The following is a 16,237-nucleotide window of genomic DNA, read 5'->3' as shown; positions in this document are numbered from 1 at the left end:
GCTGGATTTCTGTGAAGGATGAAAATATGAGTAAGAAACAGGCTGTTACTAAGGAGTGAAAAGACAGAACAGGGAACTTATGAAGAACCTAAGATATTGTAGCATTTACCCAGACTTGGGACTCTAGGGTAAGTATGAGTGTGAGCTTATACTTCACTGGTGGAGTGAAGTCTGGAAAAATAGAAGCATTAGGGTTAGTGAGACAGCTCAGCAGGCAAAGGTGCTTGTTGCGAAGTCTAGCGTCTGGAATTCTAGTTTTGGAACTCATATGGAAGGAGCAGAGAACTGACTTGTGCGGATTTTCTTTGACCTCCACATGTGTGCCCCCCCCCACACACACACATGCACACACACACACACACACACACACACACACACACGGGGCGGGGGGGAGACAGAGAGACAGAAAGATATGGAGAGAGAATAATACCAGAACTATGCTCACCTCATAGTGGGAACTCATAATATTTTGAGTTAACGAGAAGGAGAAAGACACCACTGAATTCATTTTTTTTCCTTTGATTTATATTGCTAGAATAAAATTGAACTGAGGCATTATTTTCAGCTACTTACAAGTACAAATTCTGGGTTAGAGAGGGCTGGGAAAGAAAGTATATTCCTTGAATTTAGAGTTCTGGAGTTTTCCTCAGCTTACAACTGATAAAGAGGTCTGTCACAGTATTTTCCCCCTTTTTTCTAAATAGCTGTTATCATGAAGAAAGCAGAACATTTTGGTATAGCTGTGCTCAAACAGGACATGAATATACTGTTAAGTAATATTGCTCAAACTGTGTACAAAGGTGATCCACAGCTGTCTCGCGGTTTAAAGCAGCCGGGTAGACAGGGCCCCTTTCTAAGTTCTGCTTCCTTCGAAGCTTCCTTCTCTTCTGCCCGAAGTGTCCAGTTTCTTCATACAGCCCAGCCTCAGGGTCTGAGCTTGCTTCTCTGTGTGCTGAGGTTTTCTAAGCATGCTTCCTTCTGGCCTCTTTCTCCACTTTATTCTCAGGTTTTCTTTCCCCTACCACCCTACTGAAGGGAAGGGGCCTTGGAGAGGGGCCCCTGAACCCAGAACCACTCAGGGCTTTCCAAATGTGAGCTTTTCCATTTCATCACATCATTTCACTTTTACTTCACTTTTACTTTCACTCTTGTTCTTCTTCTTATCTGACTTTTCTTTTTCTTTCGTTTTTTGACTTTTGCTTTTTGCTTTTTTTTTTTTTAAATCAGTCAGCGAATTAAGGTTTGACAAGTCCAACAAGAAAAGGCTTTTTATCAGGTCTGAAGTTTGCTGTTTTAGAGAAGGCAGGCGTAGCCAGCTTTCTCATTGAGGTTTTTTTTCATGGTCATATTGGGGGTGTATCCTTAGATTTCCAAAAACAGACAACAAAGAAACACCAAGTGGGCACAAGAATGCTGTCTTTTCAATTATATTAAAATACTAAGATAATTTGCTGGAGACTGTTTCCTCTGGAATTTTCACTTCTCCAAGACACATAAATTTGATATCCATTTTACCTGATCTAAATTTGGAGCAGACCTTAGCTTGAAAGATTGCGCACCCCCCCCAAAAAAACCAAACCAGTTAATAAATTGTCTACATGTACCGACATCCTACTGATGGCCTTCAGCTTATGCTGGGTAGGGAGAAATGCCTGCCCTTATCCAAGACTCTCAGAACCCATAACTCTTAGAACTTCCAATGAAAAGAGTGTGACTATTAGTACAAAACTGAGTTCCCATGCCACACTGAGTGAAACAATGCTGAGGGACAGGGCACTCACTCACTGCCTCTTAGAGAAGCATAAAGCTGAGCTCAGGCAGAAGACCGGGCTGCCTCTGACAAAGGTCAAAATCTCAATGACGTTATTTTCTGTGGTCTTATCCTTCCCCATTCCTCTGCTGGCCTCTCTCCCTCTATTCCCCGACCCCCTTCCTCCTCCCTTGGAATTCCTGGAGCACTTTTTGCTAATCCTGCCTGACTAGTTAGATCTGAAATAGAAAAAGAAGGAAAAAAGAAACTAGGTGAGCTATACACTACCATTACCCAGAAAAGGTAAAATAAAGACTTTTCTGAAAACCCACACGAGGCCAATGTCATCTTCCTTGGGGTTGGAGGCCTAGGTATGAATACGGCACATTTTACAGAATCTTCTCAGGAGATTCTAATGTGAACCAGATTTAAAACACCCCGAGTTACCCCCTGAGAGTTAGCTACAGAAGATGTAGATACGGATGGCAAAAAGAAGCATTTTTCCATCTCCCCCCACCCCACCCCTGCCAGTGAAATGGGAGATGATGGTGGTTGGAAGGTAAGAGAGAAGCCATAATTACGCGGGTTCTTTATACCTAGCACTCCATCTCAACACGGAGCTTACTTTCCTGCTAGGATAAATTGTTAGTAAGTAATTTAAGACCCCAGGGTAAAATATACCTGGGGCACTGAGAATATAGGTAAATACGTAAAATATCTTTAAAATAGCTTTTATAGCCTCAAGTTAAAAAAAAAAAGTAAGTATAATATACCACTAAAAATACTAGTAGCATTTTTAATATTGAAAATAGCAAGATATTATATGCTTAGTTTTTGGTTATTTAAGCTTGATGTTTGAAACATTTTAGGATATTCTGCCAGGCTTCAAAAGGTATGTGCTTATGCACACACACATGTGTGTGTGTGCTCGAGTCGTGTGTGCATGAAAGAGAGAGAGATATGGAAGATAAAGCATGGAACTATATGGTATTCCTTTGTTTATTCATGCATTCAAAATTTTGATGCATGTATCAGTTAGACTCCTCCCTCCTGGAGTCTGTGTTGTTGTTGTCTTCTGGAAGCACTGAATAATAATTGCATGAGTTATGAAAGTCCACTGGAAATGTTAGTTAAGAAAGCTTTATTGCCACACTCTTTGACACTCATGTTACCCTTAATGGCATTAATGCCCAAGATGGCAATTTTGGGTGAGTGCCCTCAACTTGTTTCACATTTCCCAGATTCCAGCAGGCAATCTAAGTCCTGTGTTCTAGTTGTTGTCACCACTGGCTCTTTTTGGGCCATCTGCTTTTCTCCTTCTCTTACTTTAATTAGACCTAACAGGGAAATTAAGGTTCATATAAACTTGCGCTGATCGTTTTCCATTTGTTAAAGAGGCAGAGAGCTAAGCTTGGTATTTAGCGTTTTGTTTTCTAAAGGAAGCTTGTGCCTGACGTGAAATGCAATGCTCACTTTAAGTTCTGGTTTTATAGAAAATAGGGGAACACAGCATGTAGCTCCCTTCCTCCAACAGTGTCCCGTTAGCCACCAGGGTCCTTGCTGGGCAAATGCAGAACAGTGATATTGCCAAACGTGAGGCCCTGAGGATCAGGGAGGCCATGAGAAGCAAAAGCATGTCTTCTAAAGTGCTAAATATGTGTGAATAATGATGGTCAGACACCCAAATAGCTATAGGACAGCCAGTGAAAGGCACGTGGTTTTGTCAGGCATGCCCCAGTGCATGGGCATCGGAGACACCATGCCCTGGGCCAAGATCGGCCACTGGAGAGCCAGCCGGATCGGCTTGTGAAGTGTTTGGACTCACACAGGGGGCCTTCTGAACAAATCTTGGGGCGGTTCTGAAATGGGAGAAGAAGCTATAGAACATGATTGGCCTAAAATGAAGAATCATGTGACTCAGGCTGTAGCTCTACTCCTGGCAGGCGTTCAGTCACATCTGTCTTCAGAGGCATCCTAATCATTTACATATACTGTTTTTTTTTTTTTCTTTTAGGTTCTTCAGCTGGGGTCAGACATCCTTCCTCAGTACAAGCAAGAAGCGCCAAAGACGCCACCACACATCATTTTACACTATTGTGCTTTTAAAACTACCTGGGACTGGGTGATTTTAATTCTTACCTTCTACACCGCCATCATGGTCCCTTACAACGTTTCTTTCAAAACCAAGCAGAACAATATAGCCTGGCTGGTGCTGGACAGCGTGGTGGACGTGATTTTCCTGGTTGACATCGTTTTAAATTTTCACACAACTTTTGTGGGGCCGGGTGGAGAGGTCATTTCTGACCCTAAGCTCATACGGATGAACTATCTGAAAACTTGGTTTGTGATTGACCTGTTGTCCTGTTTACCTTATGACATCATCAATGCCTTCGAGAACGTGGACGAGGTAAGTTGGTTTGGTTTTGTTTCTGGAGTGTTAGAGATCAAATGTTTTAAAAACAGCAGAGTAAAAAGAATCGCGCAGATGATAAAATGTCTTTTTCAGCTTCCCCTTCGCTTACAACCATGATCTTATTAAGCATGTACCATAAATTATAGCCGGTTTCCTTAAATTAACTTTTACCCATGTTTCCCTCCTTGATTTTTTTTGGCTGAAAAAGTGAATTACTGGGAAAATGGCTATGGCTGAAGGTTGTGATTGGAGGAAGACAGGAGGAAGAGAAAGATAGAGGAGGAGCAGGAGTAGGGGAAGGTAGTGCAGGAGAAGAAAGGGAGGAGGAGGTCGAGGAAGAACAGCAGCAGGAGGAGGGAGAGGGGGGAGGAGGAACAGTGGTTGAGGAGGACAAAAGTGGCAGCATTTAGAGTCACAAGCCAGTTGATGGGTTTAGAGCACAAAAATTCATTTTCTTAGAAAGAAACAGCTTTGAAAACTTCATGCCCTTAGAGACCTGTAACTCCTTCACTCAGGTCACATATGGCGGCAGTTTTAAGAGTTAACATATTAGCTGAGACTCTGAGCATCGGGGGATATGGAGCCTGAAGTGGCCACCGACAGTAGTCAGGTGGGACTTCCAGTGGAGTTAGGGGGACACCAAACCACTCACACAAAAGACATATCTTCACCAAGGAGCAGTGTTTGAACTGTCGCGGTTTTGATTTCTGCTTTTGCTTTACATTCTTCATAAATACACTCATAGGTAGAAAGTGAATTTGATGACTTTTGACGTCTGACCTCACTGAGGTTCTGTTGAACGTTGTTCGTGAAAATAGGAATATTTAAAATGTGTCATATCTTCAAAGATTCCTTCACTCACCGTTTCTTCTCTCTAACAAGTGTGGGTCACTTAGAAGTTACTACACTAAGCTGGGAGGGTGCAGTCCTTAAGTCAGGCAGTATGAAGCATGTGTTATTAAAATGTTTTAACAATGATTATGTTACCATGTTGCTTTCCCGGAAGTTCTACACTGTCCTCCTTACAGAACTCAGGCAGAAAGTTGTTGTGTGTGTTGGGTGAAGACTGGACCTTTTCTGTGTTGACTTTTCCATAGATTTTCTATCCTAACCAATTACAGTAATATTGAAATTATTTCCTCCAAAGCAAATGTTGAATTTTTATTGTAATAGAGTATGAATGACCATTACTTTAGAAGCATGGAAAAAATACTGAATGATAACAAATCTTTAACTTTAGATTCTGCATACAGCAAGCCATTAAAAGTACAGCCATTTCTTTCACACTTATCTTCTGGAGAGAATTAGAAAGCACTGACTTCGAAAATGCCAGGCATGGGATAAGAGACAATAAACAGTATTCCATTTACTACAAGGATTCTTACATGGGCATATTATGATTTAAGTTATTTAGAACATAGGCACAAATTTTTTAATAAAACAGTCATATAAGGATTTGAATAAGTTGATCTCACAGAAGTCGGGAGTAGACTGGTGTAACAAGGCCTTGGAGTGTTGGAGGAGGTTTGGGAAGATGTTGAACTAAGACTACAAAATTTCAGCCGGGCAGAAGGCATGAGTTCCAGAGGTCTCTTGTGTCAAACGGCGACACAGTGAGGAATAGAGTATTTTCCTAAAGAGTGCTGAAAGAGTGGACTGATACAAGAGAGAAGGAGTGTATTAGTCAAATTTTCGTCACTATAACAAAATACCCAGACAGATTACTTATGAAGGCAATATTCTGCACATAGTTCTGGAAGTTCAAGAACAAGATTCATCAATTCCATTTTTTTGATCTCTAATAAGAATTGGTGTGAGCATGTGAGCATGGTAGCTAAATTTTACACCAGGAATATGCAGAGTTTATAGGCAGATCCCTGCCTATGTAATACTGTTGCATACATATGTGTGTTCGGACGGCTTTTGTTCTGGTGCTCTCTCTTTCTGGCCTGCATTCTGAATTCTTCTTTGCCACATCTTCCATTAACTCTTTCTTTCTTTTTTTTTTTTTTGTAGGCTAATATACTTTTTATTAAATTTCTATCATCTAGTAACAAACATCACTGATGTAGGTGGCGTCAAGCTAATTAACCTTCTGGCTGATCATTAATATGAATGAATTAGTATTTTTAAAAATTCTTTATTAATTACACTTTATTCACTTTGTATCTCCCCTGTGGTTCCCTCCCTCCTCCCATCCCAATCCCTCCCTTCCTCCACCCTCTGCATGCATGCCCCTCCCCAAGTCCACTGATAGGGAAGGTCTTCTTTTCCTTCCTTCTGATCCTAGTCAATTAGGTCTCATCAGGAGTGGCTGCATTGTCTTCTTCTGTGGCCTGGTAATGCTGCTTCCCCCTCAGGCAGAGGTAATTAAAGAGCAGGCCAATCAGTTCATGTCAGAGACAGTCCCTGTTCCTATTACAATGGAACCCACTTGGATACTGAACTGCCATGGGCTACATCTGTGCAGGGGTCTTAGGTTATCTCCATGCATAGTCCTTGGTTGGAGTATCAGTCTAAGGAAAGACCCCTGTGCTCAGATTTTTTGGTTCTGTTGCTCTCCTTGTGGAGTGCCTGTCCTCTCCAGATCTTACTGTTTCCCACTTCTTTCCTAAGATTCCCTGCACTCTGCCTAAATGTTGCCCATAAGTCTCAGCATCTGCATTGATAGTCTTCAGGGCAGAGCCTTTCAGAGGTCCTCTGTGTCAGGCTCCTGACTTGTTCCCTCTTTTCTCCTTCTGATGTGCATCCTCTTTGCCTTTCTAGATAGGAACTGAGCATTTTAGCAAGAGTCCTCCCTCTTCATTAGTCTCTTTAGGTGTACAGATTTTAGTAGGTTTATCCTATATTATATGTCTATATGAGTGAGTATATACCGTGTGCATCTTTCTGCTTCTGGGATAGCTCACTCAGGATGATCCTTTCCAGATTCCAGGTCTGCACTGTCTTTTGAACTTTTATCCTTACTATCTATCTGTCATCTTCTATATCCCCTGGACATTCATCCAAGTCAAATTCTTGCACAGATGACTCTGGCTTGGCACCTGATCCCTCCAGGACCTGAACAAAGCAGTGTGGCCCCAGGCACTGTCACACGTTGCTCAGGGGAGTATGAGTAAATAAAGGCTCCATGGAGAACAGTTGGCAATACCTTATTTAAGAAAGAACAGACTCTAGAGGAACGACTTAAGTTGTTTAGGTGATTTATTTATTTGCTTATTATAATCTGTTTCTGCACTACCGAGGAACACAATTATCTATCTTTCCTCTGGCGATTCAGCTTTAGGCTTCATCTTTGGCTTCTCATCCTGAAATCTGAGCTTTCAGACTCTTTTCCTACATGTTCAATTGCCATTAACTTATGCTCATAAAGGCTCATCATTCTTTAGCTCAATAAACACTGAGCATTTATAGGCTCTTCATAGCTGAGACCTCCAGCATCCTGTGATCGCTTTTCCTTTTCTGACCTTTCTGTCTTTCCTAAGGGTTGCTCATTCAATGTACTTACCAGAAGTTTAATTATCAAATTTCTGCTCCCTGTTTAAGTGCCTCCTCACTGTACCAAATGCAAGAGATACTCATCCAACACCATGGACTTAAGCAAATGTCCCTTTACCATCCTGCTGATTGAGAGTTTGCTTAGCTGCCGTAGTCTTGGCTTGAGGTAATTTTCCTTCAGGAGTTTGGAAGATATGCTACCACTGCATTCTATCTTCTGCTGGTTCCATTTAAGAAGCTTGAAACCAGTGTAGTTTCTGATCCTTTACATGTGACGTGTTTTCTCTTTGTAGACACTTAATGTATTATCTCCTTTGTCACAAGGTTTAGAAACTGTCTGACATGCCTTAGCATAGGGCCTATTCCATACATTTCTATAGAGATTGATGGAGTGACCTTCTTCAATCTCAAGAAGCATGTTTTCTGATTTGACAACTTCTTTTTATGATGAATCTCCGTCTGTTCTATTTCTTTCCATTTTCTCCCCCCTTGGAAAACTTTTTGTTTAAATATGTTGAACACATTCTGTAATTTCCTTGTTTATTCTAAACTTTCCCAAACCATCATCTCACTGCTTCAATTTCTGGGAGATACCAGTACTTTCTAACTCTCTCTCTCTCTCTTTTTTTAAAAACTTTTATTAATTACACTTTATTCACTTTGTATCCCCCCATAAACCCCTCCCACCTTCCCTCCCAAACCCACTTTCCCTCACTCTTCTTCACAAATGCCCCTCCCCACGTCCACTGATAGGGGAGGTCCTCCTCTCCTTCCTTCTGATTTTAGTTTATCGGATCTCATCAGGAGTGGCTGCATTGTCATCTTTTTTTTTTCATTTTCTTTTTTTTAATTTATTTATTTTTTATATTAATCACTGGTTATTTACTTTGTATCCCAACCATAGCCCCCTCCCTCTTTCCCTCCTAATCCCACCCTCCCTCCTTCACCTTCTCCCTGCCCCTTTCCAAGTCCACTAATAAGGGAGGACCTCCTCTCCTTCCATCTGACCCTAGCTTATCAAGTGTCTTCAGGCCTGGCTGCAATGTCCTCTTCTATGGCCTAGCAATGCTGCTCCTCCCTTGAGGGGGGGGGGGTGGTCGAAGAGCTCGCCATTGAGTTCATGTCAGGAATAGACCCTGTTTCCGTTATTAGAGAACCCATTTGGACAATGAGCTACCATGGGCTATATCCGAGCAGGGGTTCTAGGTTATATCCATACATGGTCCTTGGTTGGAGAAACAGTCTTATGAAAGACCCCTGTGCCCTGATATATTTGGTCCTTGTGGCACTCTTGTACTCTCCAGGATTTACTAACTCCCCCTTTTTTCATATGATTCCCTGCACTCTGTCAAAGTTTGGTTATGAGTCTTAATATCTGCTTTGATACACTGTTAGGTAGAGTCTTTCCAAGGCCCTGTGCTGTAAGCTCCTGTCCTGTTTATAGCAACTTTATTTGTAATAGCCAGAACCTGGAAACAACCCAGATGTCCCTCAGTTGAGGAATGGATACAGAAATTGTGGTATTTTTACACAATGGAATACTACTCAGCAATTAAAAACAAGGAAATCATGAAATTTGCAGGCAAATGGTGGGACCTAGAATTGATCATCCTGAGTGAGGAATCCCAAAAGCAGAAAGACACACATGGTATACACTCACTTATATAGACCTATAAGATAGGATAAATATACTAAAATCTATCCACCTAAAGAAGATAAACAAGAAAGAGGACTCGGGGTAAAATGACCAACCTTCTAACTCTCTTTGACCATAATAATGTTTTTTTGCTTGACACTAATGCAGCTAAATTTGCTTTTGCATCATCCGTGAGCACTTGGCGTGTATATTGCTATATTTAACTTTCTGTAATTGTAGATTATTACATCCAATGTATATTTTATAATGACTAGATAGATTCTGAGACTCTTCACACTGTGCAACTTAATTTATTCATTTTTACTGTGATTAAATGCAATCTGACTTATTTAGAGCATCATATTTTCCATTTCCTATGCTTTTTCTTTTTCTCTTCACTTTTTTTTCTTCTTCTTTTTTTTCTTGTGCTGCTTCCTAGATACTTTAACCTCTTCTGTATGAACTGAGGTTTCCCTGAATACATTGGACTCTTTCTAATGGTTTGAATATATTTCTATTAATCCATGAATATTGTTTTTTTATTTTTTATTTTTTGAGACAGGTTTTCCCTGTGTAACAGATCTCTGGCTGTCCTGGACACTTTGTAGACCAGGCTGGCCTTGAGCTCATAGAGATCCACCTGCCTCTGCCTCCCCAATTATGGGGTTAAAGGTGTGTGCCACCACACCCAGCTGACTCCTTGTATTTTTATATCAGCATTTGATTGAGATCCCAAAAGCTTGTGAGAATATTTACCTTTCCCTCAAATAACACAAGGACTTCTTCTGTTCATTTTCTTCAAAAATTTGAAGATTTATTGTTTTATTATTTTATGTGCATGAGTGCTTTGCCTGCGTGCACACATGTATGCTACCATGCTCATGCCTGGTACCTGCGGAGGTAGAAGAGGACATCAGATGCCATGGGACTGCTGTGGTAGATGGTTGTGAGCCACCACACGGATGCTAGGATTGAGCCTGGGTCCTCTGCAAGAGCAGCATGTGCTCTTAACAGCTGAACATCTTCCAGCCACTGTTCACCTTCTTTAAATTTAATATACTGTATTTTGGTTCCACAGCATTCTTAGTTTTCTCCTTTAATTGTGTTATTCATTTATTTATTTTACCTCACTGTCAGTACAAGGTACAGATCCATCAGTTTCCCTGCTTGCACTATATTTGAGGCGGTTTTGGCCTCCTGAGTCCATTCTTGAAGATTTGGCTCTTTGTTAACCATTCATCACATCGCATGCAGCTTTCTCGTCCAGGAAAACTTCCTTGCATCCATCTGAAAACTCCTAATTAACATGCATGATCATTCATATGGTTAAAAGTATTTTAGTTTTATTATTAGTCTTTGGACGATCTGGAATCTTCTGCCTACTCCAGGGCATGCTCTGTTGCCAGACGGTGGCTCTCCCTCTGTCTTGCCTTGCATTTCTCACAAAGCAACTGCCTTGTGAGAAGGACTAAGTGTGAAAAGACGTTAATGAGTTTCACTCAACACATTCTATAAGTCAGAGAGGCGGTTGTTGTTTTATTTGCTGAGTTTTCTTTGTGTAGTTTCAGTGTATATCCTGAGGTGGTGAGGAGTATGTTCCCATGGTCCTTCACTGCATGGAGGCTCACTGATGGCAGAAGGCAGAGCGGTGTTCCCGACTCTTGGTGAATTCTACAATGACATAAAGATGAAATGGAACTTAAACAAGAGGAACCAAACCAGCCAATGGGGACTGGGGAATATGAGAGAATATAAGTCTGAAATTACAGTTCAATCCCTTATTTCTATACGTGTACAGAATGACTTCAGGCAGCTTCATGTTACTCTAATTTTAAGACCCTTGATATGCTCCCCGAAGCTAATTCGACTTACTAGGAATTTGAGAACTGGATACATGCTTTTTAAAGAAAACTATGAGGCAGGAAAGACAGAACTCGTTATAGAAAGCTTTTGGTCCGAGAATAAGGAATGTGAGTGTTCTGGAGATCATAAAACAGAGGATGAAAACATTCTCTCATGAATCCTCAGAGTGGAAGCTAGCTCATTTGTAGTGTGCATTTGAACCAGCGTGAGGGGTCTTGGTTTGGGGGATCTTTGGGGAGCTGGTGGAAAGCACATAAAGAAAGATTGGGTCTGCAGATAACATGCTGGTTAGTAGCAAGGGGCTACAAGGATGAGATGATGATGGGTGATATGACTACATGGTAATCCTGAAAAGATGGGCCAGAACAAAGCAAAATTAGTAAAAAGATCACTCACGCATGGATGCTGCAGGGAAATTGGATGAATCGGTGATGGCTAAGTGGAAGTCGATACGATTTTTAATTTTTAGAAAAGTCCTTTGAAACGGTGTCTGAATTATTATTTGTTCATAATTATGCTTGTCAAACTGCCACACACAGATTTCATGTTACCTCGTACATTTAAAATTGTAATTTTCCCTCTCGTTATCATAAAAAGAATCTAGCATCCAGAAGAGGGTAATCATGCTTTGTAGATGGTAATGAGTTATGTCAGACTAGAATCTCTCTGTCCCTTTTGCCTCTTCAGATCTTCTACCGGGAATAGTAATGGTAGACATCATTATTTATACGATTGACTTGCTATTATGTTTTAAATTAAAATAGATCATTGAAAGTGAGGTTTGGAGGATTAGAAAGGCATTGGATGCAGTTTCTCCCACATCACTTCTCCTGTGGTTCGCTCTAAGCGTCACTGCACACGCCCTGTGGTTCGCTCTAAGCGTCACTGCACACGCCCTGTGGTTCGCTCTAAGCGTCACTGCACACGCCCTGTGCTGCATGAGGTTGGTTTTCACAAGTGTATCACTGTGTGCTGATCACTTTCTCCCATGCCCCTCTTCCTTCCCCATCACTCCTTTCTATTTTCATAGACAGTTTGTTTCTACTTTAATATTTTGTGAACACACATGATTTTATGTATGTGTATGAAATACAGGAAACACAAATAAGAGAAAATATGCAATATTTGTCTTTATGTGCTTGCTCAATTAATTTTATGGCTGTTTCCAATGTCTCCACTTTCCCCTAAAGGCCATAATGTGGTACCTTATAGCTGAAACAAATTTTGTGTGTGTATACACCACGTTTTCTTTACACATTCCTCTGTTGTTGGCCCTCTGAGTTAATTTTATAATATAACTGCTGTGAATAGTGATGAAATGAACATTTATGCACAAGTTTCTCTGTGATATGTTGAGTTGGGCTCCTGTGGACATAGCTTGGTCATACAGGAGATCTATTCTTATTTTTTGGAGGACACTTCGTGCTGATTGCCATAGTGGGCTAGAGTAGTTTACATTCCAGCAGCAGGGTGAGAAGAGTTTTGTTTTTCTTTTCTCATAGCTCTTGGTGTTATCTATCTATCTATCTATCTATCTATCTATCTATCTATCTATCTATCTATCATCTATCTATCATCTATCTATCTATCATCGCTCTATCTATCATCTATCTATCTATCTATCTATCTTTGATGGCTGCCATTCTAAGTGGGCTGACATGAATTTCAGTGTCGTTTTAACTGTCATTTCTTTGATGGCTAATGAGGTTGAATAGTTTTTCAAATGTTTACTGGTTATTTGTACTCCATCTTTTGAGAGAAACCTGTCTATTTCATTAGTTGAGTTATTGATTCTGTGATTTGATTTCTTCTTGTTTAGCTTTGTAATTATATATATATATATATATTTAAAATTTGAGATTCCATTTGTCAATAATTGGCATTATTTATGGAGCAACTGGGGCTTTATTAAGACACTCCTTGCCTATTACCTGAATCTTGAAGTGTTCTGCCTAATTTTTCTCTAACAGTTTTACCATTTCAACTCAAGCAATAAGGTCTTTCCTGTACCTGGAGTTTATTATTGACTAGGGCGAGTGATAGAGATCAAGTTTCATTCTTCTATAAATGGAGATCCAGTTTTTCTAACATTGGTCTTTAAAAAGTTTTTTTTTGCCAATATAGTTTTTGGCATCTTTGTCAAAAATCATATGATTTCCTCTTCTGCAATGAAAGAGAGTCAGAGGACCAGAGAGTTTATTTGACATTGTGTCTCCTAGTGACTTCATAAAGAAGCTAGATCCATAATTCTCACCACCATGACTGGCCAAATGTCAGCCAAACAGGGATGACACCAGTGACCATGCCAAAGTGGATGGGAAAAGACCACTAGTCCAAAACCCACACAAAGAACAACAAACAAGAGAAGGAATCTGGGAACAGGAGAGGTGGTCTTCCCTAGGGAAGAGCAGACCATTTGGTTACCCAGGGCCAACTTGTCACCCCTGAAAACATATATACAAGAAACATTATAAAAATGGAATGGACTATATTTAGGAATACATACACATTTGTGTGTATGTGTGTGCATTCACTCTTTGTTTAGCATGTACTGACAGTTTTGATTGTATATGGGGGCACAAACACACTGTGGCAGTGTAAGCCTATCTGATATGCAGGATATCTGATATGCTACCCCCAAAGGGGTCATGATCCGCAGGTTGAGAACTGGTGCTCTATGGGATTTCAAGCATCGATAGCTCATTCTTAGTGCTCAGGAATGTATCATTGTCTAGATGGATGCTAATTTGTTCACCTACCGAAAGATGCCTTGAATGTGTCCTAAGTCTGTTGGTCATGAGTAAGTCTGGTGCATATATTTGTATGCAGGTTTAAATGAGGAGATGAACTTTTAGCAGTCTGAGTCAGTTCAGAGGGCCGTGGTCGTTATATTATACAATGTATACTTAGTTTTGTGAGAAACTACCTTTTTTTTTTTTTTTTTTTTTTTTTGTCAAAATGACTCCCATTTTGTATTCCCATCAGCAGCGAATGAGATGGGAGTCTATTTTCTCACATCTTTGTCAACATTTGTTAAAAGTTAGTATTTTAAATTTTCAGCCATTAATAATGGATCTTTGGTGGAAGGCCATTTTACTTCACAGTTCTATAATAACACAATGGTGTTGAATATCTTTTCAAATGCTTCTGTGTCGTCTGAATCTTTCTTCAGTCAGTTATTAAAAAGGTCCTTTATTCATTTATTAATTAGTTTTTCAAAAATGTTTTGAGACAGAGTCTCAAGGTAACTTAGGTTGGCCCTGAACTCACTGTGTAGAGGAGGCTGGTTCTGAACCCCTGATCCTCTTGTCTCCAACTCAGAAGTACTGAGATTACTCATGCACACTGTTGCATCTAGCTAGGTTGTTTATTTTCTTATTGTCGAACTTTAAGAATTCCTTGCATATTTTGGGTAACAGTTCTGTTTATCAGCTCTGTCTTTTACAAGATTTTTTTTCCTACTCTGTGATGTCTTCTTACTCACTTGACAAAGTCTTTCACAAAGCAGACAGTGACCTTGTAAAAAAGTTTACCTGATCATTTTTCCCGTGAATTGTACATTTGGTGTTATGCCCCCAAATTGTCATTGGCTGGAATGAGCATTCAGCAAAATACTTTCCTTGCAAATGTGAGGACCTGCATTTGAGCCCAGTAACCTACAGGAGAAAAGACAGGCATGTTGGTGTGTACTTGTAATCCTAGTACCTGGGAGGCAGAGACAGACAGAGGTCTCGGGACTCATTACCCAGCCAGTTTAGGCTACTTGACAGATTAAGTGCCAGTAAAAACCCCTATCAACAAACAAACAAACAAATAAATCAAAAAACGAACAAACACACAAAGAAGCACACACACACACACACACACACACACACACACACACACACCCTTCCCCAAAGATGGACAGCCCCTGAAGACTGACATCCAAGGTTGTTTTCTAGCTTCATACATACAAGCACATAGGTGCATACTCAACCCTTTCACATATACATACTCTCCAAAGAATTATTACTCTGACTAAATTAGCCTCAGTTTCCTCCTTTCCCTGTGGTTTGAGGATGGACTGTCTCCTCTCTCACTCACTATTTAGTCCTCACTGTGGGGTTGTAAGAGCAGAGCTCGATAAGACATTTTGGGGGTCATTATGGCCCTGCTGTGTGACTGGACTGATCCATTTATAGGATTAACGGATCTTTGGGTTTTCTGAAATGTAAGCCCGGGGTCGGCACTGATTCGGTGAGGTCTCTTGAGTATTGCCTGGTAATGCTTTGAACTGTCTTAGGATTTCTAGCAAGACAGACTTCATAAGCGATGTTCCCCTATTCTTAGGCCAGAACCATGAGCTCAAGTAAAAGCTTTTTATTTATTTTCATTTTTTTTAAATAACCTACTCAGTCTATTTGCATTGTGTTAGCAACAGAAAATAGCCTTACACATCTATGTTGCCTGCCACCAGCTTTATGTTTTCTATTTTTTATTCAACTGTATGATCCACTTTTAATTAATTTTCATGAGGGACATAAAGTTATGACCAAGTGCTTTTTTGTTTTTTTGTTTGTTAGTTTTATCTTTACATGTTAGTGAATGTTGTTCTGCTACCATTTGTTGGGGAAAAAATGATATTCTAGTTTGGTCCTTCATCAAAACTCAGCTGAGTAGTTGCATGTGGGTTATGTATTTTGTATTTCTGGGTTATATGTCCTGCTATATTCATCTTCTTGTATATTATTTTACCAATCCCACACTCTCTTGACTGCTGTAGCTTTATAGTAAGCCTTATAATCAGGTATCATCAACCAATCCTCTGGCTTTGTTCTTTTGATTAAAATAGTAGGATAGATGTTCTATTTTACTTCTCCATATAGATTTAGAATTATTTTGTTGGCATCCACTAAAATTTGCTGTTATATTGATTGAAATGTTGTTTTGTTAGTAGGTCAAGTTAGGAAGAATTAGTATGTAGCTTCTATTGAGTGTTGCTATCCATAATTGTGGGATATATCTTCAGTTTTTGGTATCCCTTTGTGTGTATGTGGCATATGTGTTTATCTGTGTTCACAAGTGTGTGGGCATACAT

At 40.1% G+C, this 16,237-nt stretch overlaps 1 protein-coding gene across 1 annotated transcript in view; it reads left to right on the top strand.

Moving 5' to 3' along the window:
* The window catches only part of Kcnh5 (potassium voltage-gated channel subfamily H member 5), a 302,177-nt gene that overhangs the window by 60,967 nt on the left and 224,973 nt on the right, over nt 1–16,237 (top strand). Inside the window, exon 6 of the mRNA XM_060387658.1 lies at nt 3,765–4,157. Within this exon, the coding sequence (XP_060243641.1) occupies nt 3,765–4,157 (393 nt within the window). The remainder of the gene's footprint in view (nt 1–3,764; nt 4,158–16,237) is intronic.

The sequence above is a fragment of the Meriones unguiculatus genome, chromosome 7 (genome assembly GCF_030254825.1).
Source record: "Meriones unguiculatus strain TT.TT164.6M chromosome 7, Bangor_MerUng_6.1, whole genome shotgun sequence".
Classification (NCBI taxonomy): Eukaryota; Metazoa; Chordata; class Mammalia; order Rodentia; family Muridae; genus Meriones; species Meriones unguiculatus.
This window is presented reverse-complemented; position numbering and strand designations above follow the sequence as displayed.